Below are 20190 nucleotides of genomic sequence, written 5' to 3' on the forward strand. Positions count from 1 at the left end.
GGCAAAAGGGGGTCCAACCAGGTACTAGCAAGGTGCACCTAATAAAGTGGCTGGCGAGTGTATATGTAATGTATTGTAAAAAGACACTGACATGACTCTTCTTTGCCCCAAGCTGTACAGATTATGCTTCTTTTTTCCGTACAGTACAACCCAGACCTTCCTTCTACTTCCCCCAAACTAGACAGCTAACACTCTATTCCATCTCCTCTTCTTTACAGCCAGCCTCTGCTTTCTATACTGTATACTTATTTTCATACGTCCCATGATGTACAGTCAAAACAATCATTCAAGTTTCCCCATACTATCCTGTACCATACAGGAACGCCATAAGTCCTCATCAATAGAGCAGCCAAATCTCCTACCCATCTCCTTTATTGTATCTCCTCCAGTACTGTACCACCAAGCCCCAGCTATCACTTACTGCTGTGATGCCAGGTCCCATATACCTTTTCTATTGTACTGCAGGCAACACCTACCTTTTCTGTACCACCAGACCACACCTCCTCCACTGTGCCACCAGACTCCAGCTACCTCATCCACTGTGCCACCAGACTCCAGCTACCTCATCTACTGTGCCACCAGACTTCAGCTACCTCATCTACTGTGCCACCAGACCCCACCTACCTTCATTACTGTACAGCTTGACCACAACCACTTTCCACATAAAGGACAGCCAGTCCCCACTAACCTTTTTCCTTTACACCGCTCCTCTTACATGTTGTTAAATACCATACTGCACAACATCATCCTCCTCCTACTTTTCCCACTCTGCCCAACCAGACACCTCTGAGATACAGTGGGGAAAATGATTATTTGATCACCTGCAGATTTTGTAAGCTTGTCCGCTTACCAAGAAATGGAGGGTCTATCATTTTTATCATAGGTGCATTTTAAATGATCGAGACAGAATATTAACCAAACAATCCAGAGAAAACACATGACACAAATGTTAAAATTGAGTTGCAGTTCAGTGAGTAAAATAAGTATTTGATCCCCTACCAACCAACAATAATTCTGTCTACCACTAACTGGCTACAGTATGTGCTCATGTAGTACATAAATTAGTCCTGTAAATTTAAGAAGGTGCTCCTAACGACAACTTGTTATGTTTATAAAGGACACCTGTCCAAAAAATCTCTTGCTTCCATTCAAACCCATCATGGTGGGAAAGACCAAAGAGCTGTCAAAGGACTTCGGGGACAAGATTGCAGACCTGCATAAGGCTGGAATGGGCTACAAGATCATCAGCAAGAAGCTTGGTGAGAAGGAAACAACTGTTGGAGCAATTATTTGCTAATAGAAGAAATACAAAATAACCATCAACTGCCCTCGGTCTGGAGCTCCATGCAAGATTTAGTCTCATGGAGTAAGGGTGATCATGAGAAAAGTGAAGGATCCGCCAAGAACTACACGGGAAGAGCTTGTGAATGATCTCAAGGCATTTGGGACCACAGTCACCAAACAAACCATTGGTAACACAATACACTGCCATGGATTAAAATCCTGCAGTGCCCGCAAGGTCCCTTCCACAAGAAGGCACATGTAAAGGCCCGTCTGATATTTGCCAATGAACATTAACTCCACTCGCCGTGCTTGGAGGAAGAAAAATGCTGACTATGACCCTAAGAACACCATCCCTACAGTCAAGCATGGAGGTGGAAACATCATGCTTTGGGGCTGTTTCTCTACTAAAGGTACAGGCTGACTTCGCCGCATTGAGAGGCCAATGGACAAGGCCATGCATTTTTAAAATCTTGGATGAGAACCTTCTTCTCTCAAACAGAACACTAAAGATGGGTCGTAAATGCGTCGTAGATGGGTCTTCCAGAATGATAATGACCCAAAACATGCCAAGTGGCTCGAGAAGAAGCACATTAAGGTCATGGAGTGCCCTAGTCCGTTTTCAGACTTTAATCCTATAGAAAAGATTTATGGAGGGAGCTGAAACTTCGAGTTGTCAAGCGACTGCCAAGAAACCCTAAGGATTTAGGGAAGATCTGTAAAGAAGAGTGGACCAAAATCCCTCCTGAGATGTGTGCAAACCTGGTAACCAACAAGAAGAAACATTTTACCTCTGTGCTTGCCAAAAAGGGTTTCTCCACAAAGTACTAAGTCATGTTTTGCTTGGGGATCAAATACTTATTTTACTTACTGAACTGCAACTCAATTTATAAAAAACACTTGTATCGTGTATTTTCTGGATTTTTGGTTGACATTATGCCTCTATTATTTAAAATACACCTATGAAAAAAATTTACAGACCCTTCATTTCTTTGTAAGTGGGCAAACTTCCAAAATATGCAGGGGATCAATCAATTATTTTCCCCACTGCATGTCCTTCTCCTTCCTTTACTATAAAACCATAACCGCCTTCCTTATTCATCCACACTGAGCAGCTCAGTTCCTTCTAGATGTGAAGCCAGTTTTCTACTATCCCCATTACTATAAAGCCAAGATGATTGCTTATGTGATTTATTATACTGACAGACCCTTCCACTCTATTGCCTGTCCCTTGCATCATTCTACCTCCTATGCTGTACAACCAGTACTATCTCTTATAATGTACAGGCAATGTCATTCTACACTGAAAGGCTACATTCAGAATTATACAGATAAATCCACCTTATATTCCCCAATACAGAGTGCTATGAACTGGTCTTACTGCAGCACAAAATCTTACAATGCAGACTGCAAAGCATATGTCTTATACTGCAGTGCTATAACCCACCTACTGTAGACTTCCAATGCTGCTCCATTAAAAGCAGCTGCTGTAACTGGTTTATGTAAGGCATTGCTCCACCCTGCTCATGGTTACTGCCAAACAGGGTGACGTATTTGGCTAGAGGGGAATCCACAGACAGTAGAGCGCAGGACCCTATTAAAACATTTTTAGAGCCTGACAGTACGCACTTAGCAGTTCTTACTGTCAGTGTATTGAATCTGGCTGAGGAGTGAGAGTTTAATTACTCTAATTAGCACACACATTGTCAGGCCTCACTGCTTGATGTCAGTTCCATTCATAGGCCTTTACGCACAGTGTAAGAATATGCTCAGACTAGGAAGTTTAGGAAACCCAGACAGACCTTGTCTATTCTCAACACATGCAGTTGAGGAATGCAAACAAACCTGCACCACGCCTGCCATATATATATATGAGGCTTCTACTGTATTTATGTCCTATAGCATAATCACTTCACATTCACATTGTTTCATTGACCAGGTCAACTCCGTGCTCAGTATAACTTCAAAAATAGGGAGATGCTTGCAAAATATCCATATAAAAGTTATCAGATGTAATAAACTGGAAAATGCTGTGCTATTTTATATTCCAGCACAATAAGCTCTTTAAATTCTATTATTCCAGTAAAGAAAATGATATATTAAAACCTGTGAAAATAACACTAAAATATGAATATAGTGCAAGTCCTCAACATCGAATCGCAATAAAAATCTTAAAATGCATATCTAATAAAGTGTTTTTCCATCCACCGCCATTCAGTATTTTCTGAATGGCCCCTAAATATCCAAGGTCATACCTGTTTGTATACCAATGGGTCATCATATATGTGATGCTAAGCAACCTTTGCAACAATCTCCCACAGGCTAATAATTATATCACTGGATATGCCATAATATGGATCATACAAGAGGAAGAAAAGGGACTCCATATAGTGTAAATCTGCAAAGTAATATTTTATTAAAGTTAAAATGTTACTCATAAGCAGAGAAAAGGATCCCAGTGGGTGTAATGACGTCAGTTTAGAGCTGATCACCAGGTTTCCGGTCACTTTAAACAGTTTGTTCAGACCAAGCTGGTCCAAACAAACAATTTCCCTCAGTAAGTGCTGCGTTGGCTGTAAGCGCTGTATAAACTAAATGTAGCTTCAGCTATTTACATGACGCTGTGCCGGGTTCCAGCTGAGGGACAGAGACTTCCTGTCTCACACCTAGAAAAAAACAAACAGTCGGTCTGAGCGGCGCTTAGCCATTCATACGCAACTTTGTGATTCTTTGAATACAAAAAGCTTCTTCAGATTGGCTGAGTTGCAGATCATGATGTCATCAAACCGCTTCTCTGCCTCAGCCAATCAAAGAAAAGTTTGTATTCATTCACAAAATACAGTTCTGCCTATAAATAGCTGAGCCCCGCTCAAACCGACTCCGTTTTGTTCCGGGTGTGAGACAAAAAGTCTCTGTCTCACAGCCGAAACACAGCACTGGTATTATTATACAGGATTTATATGCACCAACAGTTTACGCAGCGCTTTACAATATAAAGGGGGACAGTTTGGTCCAAACTAACTATTTTAAGTGATCTTAAACCTGAAGATCAGCTTTAAGTGCCGGGTCACACTTATGCGACGCGGGAAGGCTGCGAATTCGCAGCCTGTTCCCGCATCGCAAATGCACCCTTGGCAGTTCACACTGACATATGCGATACGCTGGGGGTGTCAATAAAATGTTAACGACACCCCCAGTTTGATCGCATATCGCAGTGCGATCTTTACAGTTCACACAGGATCAGATCGCACAAGTGTGAACCACTGTGCGATCCGATTCTGATGCGGCTGAAAAAAAGGGTCATGTGTGACTTTTGTGCGGGTGCAGTGCGAATTTAGCCATACAAAGTGTATGGCTGAATTCGCACCGCACAGCCGATCGCATGTAATGAAGGAGCAGTGCGCTCCGATATTGCATGCGATCGCCGCAGCCGCAAGAGTGTGAACCGGCACTAAGTCACTTATCCTGAACAAGCATGTAGCTAACAAAGTCAAGTCAGAACTAGATCTGCACATTTGTTACAGGCCAGTGACTCAGAACGTATTAAGGCAGGAGGTTTAAACTGACAGCCATGTAACCAACCTTTTCAGAGTTTTAGGTCAGGAGTAGCAGCCTCAATATTTAAAAGAGACTGACAGCAGCGGGCAGGGGGCGTGGTCAAACCCCGCTGTGTGTGTATTTTGACGCACACAACCTGGCTCAGAAGTGTGATCGTACGGGTGCCCCTTCATTAGCGTGTTTCCAACAGGGCACATGGAGGAGAGAGGAACAGGACAGTTCCGGCAGGGGACTGCAGAAGAGGAGGTAGGAGATTGCACAGAACATGCAAAACTTTTTAACCCCCCCTGCTGCTTCATCCAGACACAGGAGCAGGAGAAAGAACGCACCTTTTGTAGCCGTTGTGGTATAGACAGGTAAATCTTTAGCAGCTCTTCTGAGGATCTCCTGTTGGATTTCCTGCCTCTCCTCCCTCTCATACAGCTCCTTGTCAGATTTGGATAAACAGAACTAAAATAAAGACATAGGATAACATTAGGTTGGCCTCTGCAGAAAGCAAACATTATATTGTGTGACTAACACAGATTAAATAAAGTCAATAGTGATAAGTCAACACCTGCTCACAAGGGGCATATCAAGGTACACGCACGCATCTACTGACCAGGAAACAGGCACAGCTAGCAAGCTAGTAGATATGGTCTGCTTAAAGAATGCATTGCCCCTGTATGATATGTCAGAGAACACTACACCTAGTGTAAGGTGTCACAGATGACTACTCTGTCCGGGGAAAGGTTGTGGACAGCAGTCTAATGGGCCATACACACTATAAGATTTTCTGAAGACTTTTTCCTTTAGATTTACCAAAACCATATAATATGAGGTCAAACCTAAACACTTTCAATTTGTATGCAATCTGTCAGGCCCTTGCACTACATAGAAAAGTTAAATGTGAAGGAAAAAGTCATCAGAAAATCTTATAGTGTGTATGGCCCTTTATGGTTGCTTTTCGGGCTTTCAGACGATTAGCTAAACTGTTGGACCTTTGTAACTGCTGACCAAAAGTTTAACCTCTCTCTTCCTGGATGTCCTTTTAAAAAGGTGTTCAAACTACTTTGCACGGACAAAGCTCAGGTTCCTTTTAAAATGACTCTTAGCAAGTATAAAATGCAGACATCTGCACAAGTTGGCGGTTCCAGCCACTATAAATGATTTCAAGGCCATTCTCAGACAAACTGATGGTTCCTGTAGTGGCAGAGCTTGCCCTCTCTTTCCCACCTTCCACACATTCCCATCATTATTATTATTATGCAGGATTTATATAGCGCCAACAGTTTATGCTGCGCTTTACAACATAGGGGCAGACAGTACAATTACAAAACAGTTTAACACAGGAAGAATCAAAGGGCCCTGCTTGTTAGAGCTTACAATCTAAGAGGGAAGGTCAAGAGATGCCGTAACTTATAACTGTGGGAGATGGGCTGATGGAGAAAATAAGTACAGTTGTTAAGACAGGCCTCAGAAGAGATGAGATTTCAGGGATCATCTAAAAGTGGACAGAGTAACTGACAGTCAGACCGATTGGGGTCAGGAGTTCCAGGAGGATGGGAGAGGCTCAGGAGAAGTCCTGGAGACGAGCATGGGAGAAGGTGACAAGGGAGCTATAGAGCAGGAGGTTTTGGTAAGAACAAAGAAAACTTGGTTGGTATTTTGAGACAAGGTTAGTGATGTAGCTGGGGGCAGAGTTGTGGATACTTTGTAATTTGTTATTAGTATTTTGAATTTAATTGTTTGGGTGAGCGGAAGCCAGTGGAGGGATCGGTAAGGAGTGGTAGGGGACACCAAGCGGTTATGTAAGGTGGATGAGTCTGGCAACAGCTTTAATGATAGACTGAAGGAGGGATAGCCTATGTAAAGGTAAGCCACTGAGGAGGGATTTGCAGTAGTCGAGGCAGATAGTGGCCAGATAGTGAATTAGAACAGGGTTCGTACACATTTTTACCAATAAAATTCCATGACTTCAAGTAAATATTCATGACCTAATGTTTCATGAAATGTCTATGTAACTATTGTAATTTAACCAATATTATCAACTATATTCGAATATACGGGAGAAAGAAAAAGATTTGATGGGCGCTCCTGCTTGGAGATAAAGCTTCAGTTCAGGTATATATTCACTGTATATTCGAATATGCAGAAAAGAGAGAAAGGCACCACTCAGTGTAGCAGATGTAAATAATTGTATTGACACATATTAAAAAATTACATGGAGGCATCTACCTTCTTAGCTCTGCTTCCTTCCGGGTCCGCAGTGTTTCCATCCCTGAGGCTGGCCAGCAGCCAGATGACACTAGGGGAGAACTAATCAGGGGACTCAGCCGGATCGAGGCAGCGGTGAAGCGCATACCTTACTGGAGGGCCGCAGGAACGTGATGACGCGGGGGGGGGGGGGGCGGTAACCGGTTTCAGGGCATGCAAGAAGGAGCGGTTCACGCATGCTCCGAAATCTCCAACCCCCCGCGCGTAATCACATTCGTGCGGCCCTCCAGTGAGGTATGCGCTTCACCGCTGCCTCGATCCGGCTGAGTCCCCTGATTAGTTCTCCCCTAGTGTCATCTCCTGGCTGCTGGCCAGCCTCAGGGATGGAAACACTGCGGACCCGGAAGGAAGCCGAGCTAAGAAGGTAGACACCTCCATGTAATTTTTTAATATGCATCAATAATTAATTATTTACATCTGGTGCCTTTCTCTTTTTTCTGCATATTCGAATATACAGTGATTGTGAAACAAATTTCCATGACTTTTCCAAAACTTTGTGGGTTAAATTATTTTCCAAAACTTCTCCAGGCCTGGAAATTGCCATTTTAAAATTCCATGACTTTACCAGGCTTTTCATGACCGTACAAACCCCGATTAGAAGCTTTGTGGTGTCATTGGTTTAGGATGGTGCATATCTTGGAGATGTTGTGTAGGTTGAGACAGTAATTGGATATGGGGGCCAAAAGAATGGTTCAGAGTCGAGGATAACACCTAGAACCTTGGCATGCGGGGACGGGTTAATAGTTGAGCCGTTGAGTATAAGGGAGAAGTCAGGGGAAGAGGCACGTGGGGGAGGAAATATTATGAGCTCGGTTTTTGATAGAATGAGTTTGAGAAAGTGGTGCGACATCTAGGCTGATATAGCGGTTAGTAAATTAGTAATGCGTGAGGAGACAGATCTTGTGAGCAGAGGGGTAGAGAGATAGATTTGGGTGTCATTAGCATAGAAATGGTATTGAAAACCATGGGAGGCAATCAACTGACCCAGGGAGGAGGTGTAGATTGAATATAGGAGAGGACCAAAAATAGAAACTTGGGAGACCCCAGCGGAGAAAGGAAGAGAAGAGGAAGTAGATTTGTGACACTGAAGGTGTGATGGGATAGGTAGTATGAGAACAAGCAAAGAGTACAGTCGTGAAGACCAAAAGAAGGAGTAGAGTTTTTTGGGGAGGGGGAGGTCCACCTTGTCAAAAGGTAGCAGAGAGGTCCAGGAGTATTAGTACATAATAGTATCCACTGGTTTAGCCATTAGCAAATGGTATGTGAGTTTAAGGAGAGCAGTTTCTGTGGAGTGTTGAGGGCAAAATCCGGACTGAAGGGGATCAAGAAGTTTGTTCTCTGTCAGATGGTCGTTCAATCGGTTTTAGAACAGATGTTCAAGGAGTGGGAAAAGGGGAGCAAGGACCTGAGGCATGGGTAAGATTGGGGAGGTTCAGTGAGGGCTTTTTAAGTATGGGGATGACTAGTGCATGTTTTAGAGTTGGGGAAGATGCGAGAAGACAGGGAGAGATTGAAGATGTGAGTTAGAGAGTGTAGGATATAGCCAGAGGGTGACCGTAGCCTTTATGACGAAACAGGGTCCAGGGAGCAGGTGGTTAGATGAGCGTTAGGAAAAAATTTAGTGACCTCATCTATAGTGGCGGGTTTGAATGAGGGAAGTAAAAAAAAATGGAACCTGTGGACATGGAGTGTTAAGCGGGCGAGGTATCTGTGCATCGGAGGTCTCCTCATGAATTGTATCAGTTTTATTTTTTAAGTGATTATTATCATTAGCTATCGTTATAATGAGCTGCCTCAATGGCCAATTTGAGGGTGCAAGAGCCAGGATGGGGTAAGCAAGCTGCAACGCCATGAAGAAGTGCTAGACTTTTGTAACTAGTAGTACGATTAGTGCCACAGTCAGTTTCCACAAGCCTATAACCTACTGTAGGTGTAATGCTTGCAGATGAATCACCCAATCTCATGGTTATTTAACATTATATAGAGTCCATGGGAGGCGGTTGATGGTGGAGCATGACACCTTCAGGGAGCTTTGTGGAGGTTAAGGAAAGAGGTAGAATTAGGCATTTGGAGAGACTAAAGTGAAGGTATTCCTTTATCATTTTCAAAAAAATACAGTGGTGTCAACTTCTAGCCCACTGACTGGATAACAACAAAACACTGATAAGTCATCACCTCTGCTATCATTATATCAGATTCCAATGCTTAAAGAGATCACACTTTCAGTGCTTAGAGTGCAGAAGCAGAACAGCTGGGTCAAATTACATTTTTTTTTTTATTCAGTGGACTTACCTCTTTGGTTGGGTTAGCTGGACGTGCAAATATTGTCTTCCAATACGACCACACAAACATTATAAAAAACAGGTGAAAGAACACCAGGTATATAGCTAGAATAATGTAAAAAAAGAAATCGATTAAAAAAGGCAACAAGTTGTATCTTTAACTGTAATCAAACATGAGTCGTCTTATACATGTGCCTTTAACAGCATTTGGTTCACATGTGTGTGTGTGCGTGCGTGTGTGCAAGTCGCAGGTACAGCAGCCCATTCATTCAATGGGCTGTCCTACCCCCGAGAAACACAGAGAAAGGAGCCCCCAACCATTAATTTAAAATGCCGCAGCACCATGTGAATTGACACGCATGAAAACACGCTGCAGGTGGCGAATGCCTTGGGGTGCCATTATGAATTAATGGCACCTCCATGCATCTGCAGAATGGTTTTCTGCATGTTGGGGAAGTCCATGATTTTTCTTGAGTTCCTGACATGCAGAGATGTGAACCTAGCCTTAAAGGAATTTTCAGAAACCCCAGAGGCATGATGAACTATTTTGGGCCAAGTATTCTGCTAAACCCAACTGACTGCCCATCAAATAATCATACCAAACAATAGCGGTTTCTCTCCTGAAATGATTGACATAATTATACAAGAAACTTCTTTCAGGTATCAGAGACAGTGCTAAAGATACAGAAAAGAGTAAATCCCAATCGCTGTAAAACATTACCTAACAAGAATCATGGCCATTATAAGTAATGGGCAAACAAGATTTATCCCAAATAAATATTAAATGTAAAAACAGGTTTAGAGCTTGCAAACCAGAAAGGATAACTGTACTATCATTTATTACATGTGCTTGGAAGTCTATGTGGTCTGTGAACGAACTGAATATAATATGGACCCGTTGCTTTAAGAGCCCATTCAGACAGGGGCGACACGACTTGCTGGGGCGACCTGTGAAGTCGCGGTGCACAGTGTGCACCACGACCTCGGCACGACATGCACGGACTTCATATAATTGAAGTCAATGCAAGTCGCCCAAAGTAGTACAGGACCCTTTTTCTAAGTTGGAGCGACTTGTGTCGCTCCTATTACAACAGGTCCTGTGCTAATCAATGGCAGGCGACCGACCGCGACTTGTCAGGCGACCAAGTCGCGCTAGTGTGAATGGACCCTAAGAGGTATGGATAAAATAAAGATTAACATTAAAATAAAAAAATATTTTGCCTTTATATATATTTAGGTTTTGGATAGAGTGGAGAGGGATTAGAAAGCTTGTCAGTTTTTACTGCGGTCTGTGCCCTCAATAAAAGGAGATTTACTCTCTGAATTTGTCCTGTTTACCATGATCAATGAAAGTGAAAGTAAAAGAAAATCCCAATTTTGGGTTGTCCCCAGAAAAGTCATAGAAGGGAAATTCTCCAAAGAGGATGCTAGCGCTGTTGACCTGAGCGTCCCCAAGAAATTCCCTTAATTTGTAGGGATTTCCTCTCACTTGCTGTTTGGCTATGGGACAGGAAGTGAAGGGAAATCTCCCTAATGGGGCAGATGGAGGGAAAAAAAAAAACACAGGGGTATAAACCCTCCCTTGTTCTATCACAAATGAAAAAAAGTTTTGCCTATAGTTTTATTTTGATATCAGATCTAAGAATTGAGCCAATCCAGCTAACACTGCAAATAACCAGGCTTGTGGTTTGAATTGGCAGCGTGCTCACTGCTCAGCATGCTCACAGTTCATTCATTCTTCCTCTAGCTTTGTAACAGAATCTCTCTAATAGCCCGTACACACAATCAGAAAATTGTACAAAAAATATCGCTTTTGAAACGATCACACCATAATCTGATTGCTAGTACACAGCTTTCGAGAGCCCATCACGGCAATTCATGCAAAATTATGCGATGGGACAAGCACAAAAAAATTTCTTCTACAATACCAGATCGTGTGATTTTTGTTTATTCAGTACAGTGGTCGTTCGAAAATACAAAACAGATACACTACAACAGATTATATCACTTACAAATTTTTATTTTGTCGTATGCAAATTTTCGCAACTTCAGTAAACTCATTTTTAATATGAGACTAGTATGGAAACAAAAAAAAAACAAAAAAACGGACGATCATTTGTCCGATAATCTCACCATGTGTACCAAGCATAAGAGCCGGTTCACACTAATCTGACTCAAAGTCGCCCCGACTTCGGGCGACTTTGAAGTCGTCCGTGCAGCGTGACTTCATCGCGGCTTGCAAACGACTTAAAAGAAGATAAATAAAAAACAAAAAAAAAATAGCAAACAAATAAAAGAAGTCAATGCAAGTCGCTCCGACTTCGCCAAAAAATTGTGCAGGAACCTTTTTCTAAGTCGGAGCGACTTGATTCGCTCTGATTAGAACGGTTCCATAGCACAGCATTGGGAGCTACTTGTCAGGCGACCAAGTCGCCTGACAAGTCGGAGTAGTGTGAACCGGCTCTAAAGGAGAAATGGGCACAAAGCTAGTAGAAACTGTGTAGCAGCCTGACATTGCATCTGTGATCTGCTGATCACGGGATGCAATGCTCTTCAAGCTCCAACGAAAAAATAAAAAATAAAAATAAGAAATCGATAAATGATTACACATTTTTATCTGCAAAATCACGTGCATTCATTTTTTTTTTTTTTGAAAGGTGAATTTAGCCTTTAAAATGCAGGAAGTCTATTATGGAAGAGTTTTTATTTACAGTGCAATAATTGTTATTGCCACCACTAAACAATGGTTTTAGTGATTTCATGTGGAAGCCCTTAGAAGTGAGGGGTCCAACTTCGACTAAGGGCTCTTTCACACGGTCAGCCTCCGTCAGCGGACTCCGTGCTGCTCAGCGGGGGATCGATACAATGATACCCGCTGAGCAGGCAGGTGACCGCTCCCTCTCCGCTCTGTGTGCCCAAGGCCCCTTTCACACAAACGATCTGATCAGATCCGCCTTTCAGTTTTTTAGGCGGATCTGATCAAATCCTCCATGCATCCCTATGGGGCAGCAGATGTCAGCGGAGACATGTCCGCTGACGTCCGCATCCGATCCTGTCCGTGAAATCCGGAAGGATGGAAACCCTATTTTCCATCCATCCAGGGGATCCCCCATAGAGAGCACCGGGGCTCCGACACCTCCCTCTCAGCCCACAGTGTGGAGACTAAGCTGTCACCCGCCTGCTCAGCGGGGATCGGCGGATCGATCCCCGCTGAGCAGAGAACGGACCGCAGCAGGCAGCGCAGCGTGTGAAAGGAGCCTAAATTTTTTAGTCTGCTTGTAGACCGCATTAGGTTGAAAAACATCCATTTTATATGCTATCTGCTGAATAAGTGTACCCAAGGGAATCCTTACTTCATAGGTACAATCTTAATGAGTACTATGCAAATAACTTAAAAGGAAATAAAAACAAAGTACAACTTTGGAATACATTAGATACAGCTTAAAAGAAATAAGATTCACTTACCCTTTTCAGTGTCGGACTTTATTGTAACTAAGGAGAAAGAAAACAAAAAAGATTTAGATTCGTCTTACCCTCCAACATGGGGGGAATTCATTGAAATTTCAACCAAATAATCCAACAGCTGTAATAGTCAATTATCCACTGCCAGCTCATATCTTTTGTGTCACAGTGATGAGAATCCCCTTCCCACCATGCACAGCCAGGATCCTCAAACAATCAGCAAGCCTTTGCAGTGCCAAGGGAAATGGCAGGAAGCACAGTAAATACCAACTCTGAAATCCTAAGTTGATATTTGCAAAACTCCTTTAGGCTGTGCTACAGTGACACAAAAAAGTATGAGTGACAGCTTCTAGTTATCTTCTACATTCCATAGCTTAATTGGCTTTTTCTCACAATTCACTTAAATATTCAAACATACACTCACAGTAAGAACTAGGGAAAAGCACAGAGCGGTGCGTCATGTAGGTTAACACACACAATCATACATGTTCATTAGACTAGGAGCACTTTCATGCCAATCCTTTCCAACATGCAGAGAATTACACCTCCACACTGCACATTTTCTAGGTTATTTATAATATCAATGTGCTGCTACACTAAAGCCTCCGAGATGTCTGCAGTGGCTTTTATTTGTGTTAGCTAACCTTCAAAGCTGAATGATATACTTGTCATAGAGGGTGATACTATAGGACAGTGATGTCAAAACCTTTTTGAGCCCGAGTGCCCAAACTGCGACACAAAATGAACTTATTTCAAAGTGCCAAAATCCATCACCATGCAGCACATCGCACATCTCCATCACACTGTAAACTACTAGCACATATGTATCGCTCTTCAGCTCACAACTCTCTATTGTCCAGGCCACATTACACATTGTCATGCAACTCATAGCACACCTCACCATGCATCCCACCCCTCCATACAGCTCTCCTTCACATATCTGGTCCCCCCTCTGCAGCTCACCACCCCCCTCGCTAATGTGTGGCAGTGGTGCAGTGACACTCATGTAGCCCATCATGCTCCCTCTGCCCACACACACTTCCCCTTCTATCACCATAGCACAGAACACGGTCAGATGGCGCAGCTCATTACTAGCAGCTCTGAACTCATCTCTGGGCTTTCTCACCAATGGAATGAAGCGGCTGCATTCGGCAACCCCCGGGGCTAAACAAACACCCACTCCTCCCCCCACGCTGTTCATTCCCCGACCGAGGGAGGCGATTGGCCGCCCAGTCGATTGGCTGTTCATCCTGCGGCCGAGGAATTGGCCCTTCCTGCCGGTCTGAGTCTGCCCCACAGTGTTTTCTCCAAAAGAGTTGTGCTCCGAGTCAAAGGGCTGTGGGTGATCTGGGGGAGGAAGGCGGTGCCAGGACAGTGCATGAACACTGGGCGCTTTGTCCTCCTAGTGAAGTGTGTGGAGCTTTTGTGTGCCCGGAGCAATTCCAAAAACTATAGCTCATGTCCCCATGGAGAGGGCTCTGTGTGCCAGCAGTGGCACGCGTGCCATGGGTTCGCCATCACTGCTATAGGAAATAACCATGTACATCAGACACCACCAGGTTCCCACCCCACTGCACTAACTAAGTAGACAGTAGCAAAGTTTGCTTTTGTCTGCGGTGTTTGCTGCTCAGCAGGATTAAGTCAGGCCATTCATATGAAATGTTTTTCATACACTATGGTTTTCAAAAGAGTACGGCAGTAAATATATGATTTGCTGTTTGAATGAAATACTGTAGGTCTTTACAGCAGCAGAAGACCAGGACCACTGGTGGGTTGGCTGTGCACAGAGGAGATGGAGGAACATCCGTTCCCCCATCTCTTCTGTGACGAATGAAGCCGCAAGTGAAAAGGATTTTGTCACTTCCTGTTTTGGCTTGTGTTTTCCCGGCCGATACCAGTGCCTTGGAGGGCAGAGGAGGGATCAGGGGTATAAAAGACACATGATCTCTTAGAAAAGAGTACCTGCCACTGCCCAAAGCCATCACAAGGGATTTTGGTAATCCCTTAAGATAGCAATAAAGTTGAATGAAAAATAAATTGTAAAAAAAAAAAAAAAAAAGTGTGAAAAAAAAATGTAAATAAAATAAATAAATTCGATTTTTAAAGTACCCCTATGCTCACGCACAAATGCATACGCACATGTACATACCACATGCATGTGAGGTATCACTGTGAATGTCTAAATTGCCATGGGCAGCAAGTGGCTAAGGATCTTAACTGTAAGGTGGACCTAATACCAAAGTACTACCATTTAGTAGAGCCCCCTTCTCCCCCCACTACATTAAAATGTTGGAGGGGTGAATAAATAAGAAAATCAAAGGTTTTATTACCTTACACCATGATTTCCAGCATCCTCAACAAAAGGTGATGTCGCTCAGCCTTCTGATGGGATCCTGGGAGAGCCGAGAATCTCAAGTCTCCTAAAAAGACATTCCAGCACTGTGCAGAAAAACATTTTTTTGAGATTTGGAATTTTCGACTTTCACAGGATCCTGTGAGAAAGCGAAGCAAGGAGGCTGGAAGCTGCGGTGTGAAGTAATTAACTTTTTTTTTTTATTTTTCTTCTTATGTCTGTTTGCCCTGGGGGGGGGGGGTGCCAAATAGTGGTACCTCACATTTTGGTATAAGTTTTTCTTTAAGCCTTGTGTATGATTATAGGTTATTGGTCTCTCATTATCATTTAATTACAAATTAAATAAAGCTGGGTTGCTTAGGTCTTGGGAAGTTTCTCTGTGCCCTACATAAAAGCTACACAACCTGTCATTTCCATAAGTGACAACAAATTTCTGTGGGTTTGTATATACATTGCAGAAACGGAAAGTCATCTTCTCTGAATGACTTGCCCAATACTTTGTTTCTACCAATAGGTTCCACTAACAGCAGTTAGATGTAAAGCTCTCCAGCACTTCGTAACTTCCTGAGCACAGTTATAAATCACAAGCCCACAGTAGCAAGACCTACTGTTTTGCAATTCATACAGCTAATGCAATAATCCATTATAATTTCTTTTAGGCTACTCATGTTAAATCTGAAGTTTAGTAGAAGAAGAAAAAAAAAAAAACAGCACAAGGGACATTACTTATCATGAATGAAGAGTGTCCCACGTGTTGGTTGCCGCTGTACTAGGATAAAGTCCTCAATCCCCTGGATACCCCCACAGTGGTGATCTTCAAATGCTGCTGGGGTTAGTATGAACAGCGGTAGCTGTCACAGGCAATTGTTAAGTGGCAACTATGCCCATCCTTTAGGCCCCCCCGGGGGCTCCATCCTTTGAAGCGCATGAAAAGCGCTCTATGAATGGAGGGCAGGTGGATGAAGGAAAGGTCTGCCTCCTCCCTACAGTGCTTTTTATTGTGGCAACAGAAAGTACGGCTTCTGTGAATGGAGCACGGGGTTGGAAAGGGTGGGCATAGTCGGCACTTGACATCATCATCGCCACCAGATCCTTTTGGGTACCGGTATGAACTCAAAATGGGTCAACGGCTTGGTTTACCTTTACATGCTATATGGATAGCTAGGAAGTGAACAGTTGAAAAGTATGCCCCCTCCATACAGGGCTTTTCATTGTGGGAACAGATAGTACGGCTTCTGTGAATGGCGCACAGGGATGGAAAGGGTAGGTATAGTGGGCACTTGACATTATCGCAACCAGGTCCTATTAGGTACCGGTATGATCTCAAAATGGGTCAATGGCTTGGTTTACCTTTACCTGCTATAAGGTTAGCTAGGATGTGAACAGTTGAAACCATATGCATGTGATCATATTTAAATACTGAACCTAAAAAGGCTAATCACAAATACGCAAGCTACCTACAACTACAGAGATTTTTGCTGTTTTTTGGGCAATAAGAAGAATCAAGGTAGTGATACTGCCAATGTTACTTGTCTGTCCTATTGAATGAGATTTCAGGTTCAATTATATAGAGAATCCTATTTCTTTTTTTAATTATTTTATTCTCACACCCTCCATAATCTAGTTTCCATTCCCCAACGTGCTGATAATATTCTCGGTTAAGAACCCTTAACTGTATGCTTTTACAGAGAGGGTATTTTTTTCTTGTTATTGTCTTGTTTTGCTATACTGTCATATGTCCTTGTCACTGGAACATTTTATGTATTCTATTATCTGAATCCCCTACCTGGTTCTATCTGTTACTTTGTATAGCACCACAGGACATTACAGTGCTATAGAAATCAATAATAATTATAATGTTCTGAGAAGAAGGAAAAGGCGCTTCCTAGCCAAACGCTTTCAGCATGATAGCAGCATCAATCTTCACCAGATCATTAGTGTATACAGACGACATCCTACATCTTCCTGACTTCCTGTATCAGCAGATCTGACAGTTCTTTCTATTTGACTCCTGGCTGAGACACCTGTCATCAGTCCGAACACATCACGTTTCGCATCATTGCCTTTCCTTTTGGAGATCACGTTAGACACCCTCAAATAGGAAGAATGAAATCCGTAATCAAGAGGAACATATACGAATTTGACAACAATATCAGCATTTAGTACATTATCATTAATCATCAATATCTGCTAATACCACAAATCTGACTCACTGAGCTGTAAGATATGAGAAGATGCCATTGATGCAAAAGAGAACCTATATTGCATTTCAGTGCAAAATGTACAGAAATGTACATAAAAGCAGGTTAGGTTAAGGTTGTTCCCACATGTGTAGTAGGGATAGGCCGATATATCGGGGGCCGATATGCACTTTCCCTGATATATCGGTATCGGCCCCGGAACTGGCCGATATTTTTGTGACGTCAATCTGCCTTCTTAGGCAGCCTCCCTCGCCTTGGACAGCCTCGTCTGGAGTCGGGACTAGTCTCCCGGGAGTGTATCACAGCCATACAGCCACGCACAGCAGCCCGGTGCCAGCCAGCCACCCACATCCACAGGCCCTGTAACAACCAGCCAGTCACAGGCACAGTACCAGCCAGCCACCCACCACAGGGTGCCAGACAACCAGCCACCCACAGACAGGGTGCCAGACAGCCAGCCACAGGCCCTGTGCCAGCCACTCACCTTCCACAGGGTGCCAGCCAGCCACCCACCCACCATAGGGTGCCAGCCAGCAACCCAATACAGAGTGCCAGACAGCCAGCCACCCACCACAGGATGCCAGCCAACCAGCCACCCACCACAGCGTGCCAGCCAGCATCCACCACAGGGTGCTAGCCAGCCAGCATCCACCACAGGATGCCAGCAAGCCAGCCACCCACCACAGGGTGCCAGACAGCCAAACAGCCACCCACCACAGGGTGGCAACAAAAATTATGTTCAGTATTAGATTTGTGTCAAAATGGTCTTTATTTTTCAAAACTTGTATGTACAAAATCTCAGCCCATATCGGCCGATACCGATACATTGTGACCAAAATATCAGTATCTGCCCTGAAAAAAACCATATCGGTCTATCCCTAGTGTGTATATTATATGCCAGTGGGAAGAGTACTGTATAACTTTTCTATAAATGTTATTATATTGTGTAGATTATATTTTCACTTTCTCTCATACTTGCTCCAAGTTGCTCTTTAGGTATTAAAGCCCTGAAACATGACAGGCCTGAGAATCCTGAGGGAAATGGCACCCCTGTGCTCGAAAGCTCCAGGTATTTCCAATAGATGAATGGAGCTGCAGGGGAGCGTAACAAAAGGTAAGTATTCAAAAGCTGGAGGTGGGCTTTCAAGAGAGCCTGTCACTTTGCCCTAAATGGGAGAAGTGTTACATGCCCATTAAAAACCAAGGCAGCAATCGGGGCTTCCTCATTGTTTTCCATGAAGGTAAACTTTAACAATTAATGAAAATACTTCTGTATAAACTTTAGTACACAATATTTCTGGTAGACATGAAATGGGTTTCCATCCAATAAGGTGGATTTCTCCCTATCCCTCAGCCACATCAGACAGGGGGGGGTCAACTGCTGCTAGAAACGGTCTTCTCTTCAGTAGGACTACATCATAGAAGAGGGATTTCCATTAAAGAGTAACTAGTGCAGAATGTTCCAGATTAAAGAAAAAAATTACCGTGGAGAGCAATCTTTATTTCGCCATTAAAGAATAGCTTACTGCGCAGAACAATTCCCATTAGAGAATACCTTATAGCGTAGAGCAATATTAACTAAAGAATAGTTTATTCATTTGAATCCTTTAATTACACAACGTCTAAGATCTGTGGGTTTGGGAGTCCACAAACTTTATCCACCAGTTCAGCTGCCAAGTTCCTTTCCTGAACAGGAAGCTGCTCCCATCCTCCAGTAGAGGGCGGAAGATGGGTAAGGGGTTTTACAATGGGTTGCATTGGCAGCCCTTCTTTTAAAATACACTCAAATTTGGGAGTGTTGGTATCTGCTCAAGTAAGGATGTTGGAAGCACAATAGAAGATGAAGGCTGTAGTCTCAAAGTCTCTTAGATCCCCACAGAGAAGGAACGTAATGTTGCTTGCTAATAGAAGCATCTGCACTTTGTTACTCTAGTTAGTTCTAGTTACTACTCTATTTTCTCTAAAAATACATGGAAGGTTGGGAGTAGAAAAGAACAGCAATTAAGAGATTTTAATAACCTGCCTAAACAATGTGCCCACAGAAGAGTCACCTTAAGGCAGTGTGGCTGACACCACAGACATGAAATCATTGGCCAATCCAGTAAAAAAGATCATATTGGGCAACTCTTATCTCACGTGTATGAGAAACATCACTCTCAACTGATCCAAGCTTGCCTTTTCATGTTCTCTAAATCTCAGTAGAACAGCTGGCCAGCTCTATTTCCACTGAATTGTCCCCCAGTGTCGGAGAGTATCAGCGCAATGTTGCTTCGTCATACTGATGAATAAATGATCCTGAGAGCAAGGCTTATTTCTATCAATGTTCTGCCAAACTTGTTATAAATTAACACCGTGGTGTGCAGGAATGCAAAGTATAACATTTTTCTGAAATCAAAAAAATTCACTTCATCATACAGAAAAAGAAAATGTCTTCAAGGCATTATCAGTTGCAAGATACACACAACGCAAATAAAAGACAACCCATTTATCAGCTCTTTTACCACATCCTTGGATACTAAGCAATATTAAAACTTAACCTCCTCTTATCGCTGCCTTTTTTCCCCCTGTGCTCTGACAGCTGTCATCACGTTTCCAAACCAAAGTCAACGCTGCTTTCTTTATGTTAAAGCTTGCCTATGCTGGCACTGTAACAAACGACAATGACCATGTATAATGAGGACATATACCTGTATGATTTGAGGTTTTTGATGCCCAGAGCCATAAAGAATGATTTCTCGAATGAGCTGCACTCATGTAATCACAGAGATCATAAACTGCCACGACTGATAGTTTAGAC

At 43.1% G+C, this 20190-nt stretch overlaps 1 protein-coding gene across 2 annotated transcripts in view; it reads right to left on the reverse strand.

Annotated features, from left to right (window-relative positions):
• ZDHHC20 (zDHHC palmitoyltransferase 20) overlaps positions 1 to 20190 on the reverse strand; it is a 115587-nt gene that overhangs the window by 43959 nt on the left and 51438 nt on the right. For both annotated transcript variants that reach the window (XM_082246716.1, XM_082246717.1), the window contains exons 2-4: positions 12843 to 12869; positions 9388 to 9482; positions 5169 to 5289 (exon numbers count right to left, since the gene is read on the reverse strand). In XM_082246716.1, coding sequence (XP_082102842.1) covers positions 5169 to 5289; positions 9388 to 9482; positions 12843 to 12869 — 243 coding nt within the window. The remainder of the gene's footprint in view (positions 1 to 5168; positions 5290 to 9387; positions 9483 to 12842; positions 12870 to 20190) is intronic.

The sequence above is a fragment of the Pelophylax lessonae genome, assembly GCF_965119305.1.
Source record: "Pelophylax lessonae genome assembly, chromosome: 2".
Taxonomy (NCBI): domain Eukaryota; kingdom Metazoa; phylum Chordata; class Amphibia; order Anura; family Ranidae; genus Pelophylax; species Pelophylax lessonae.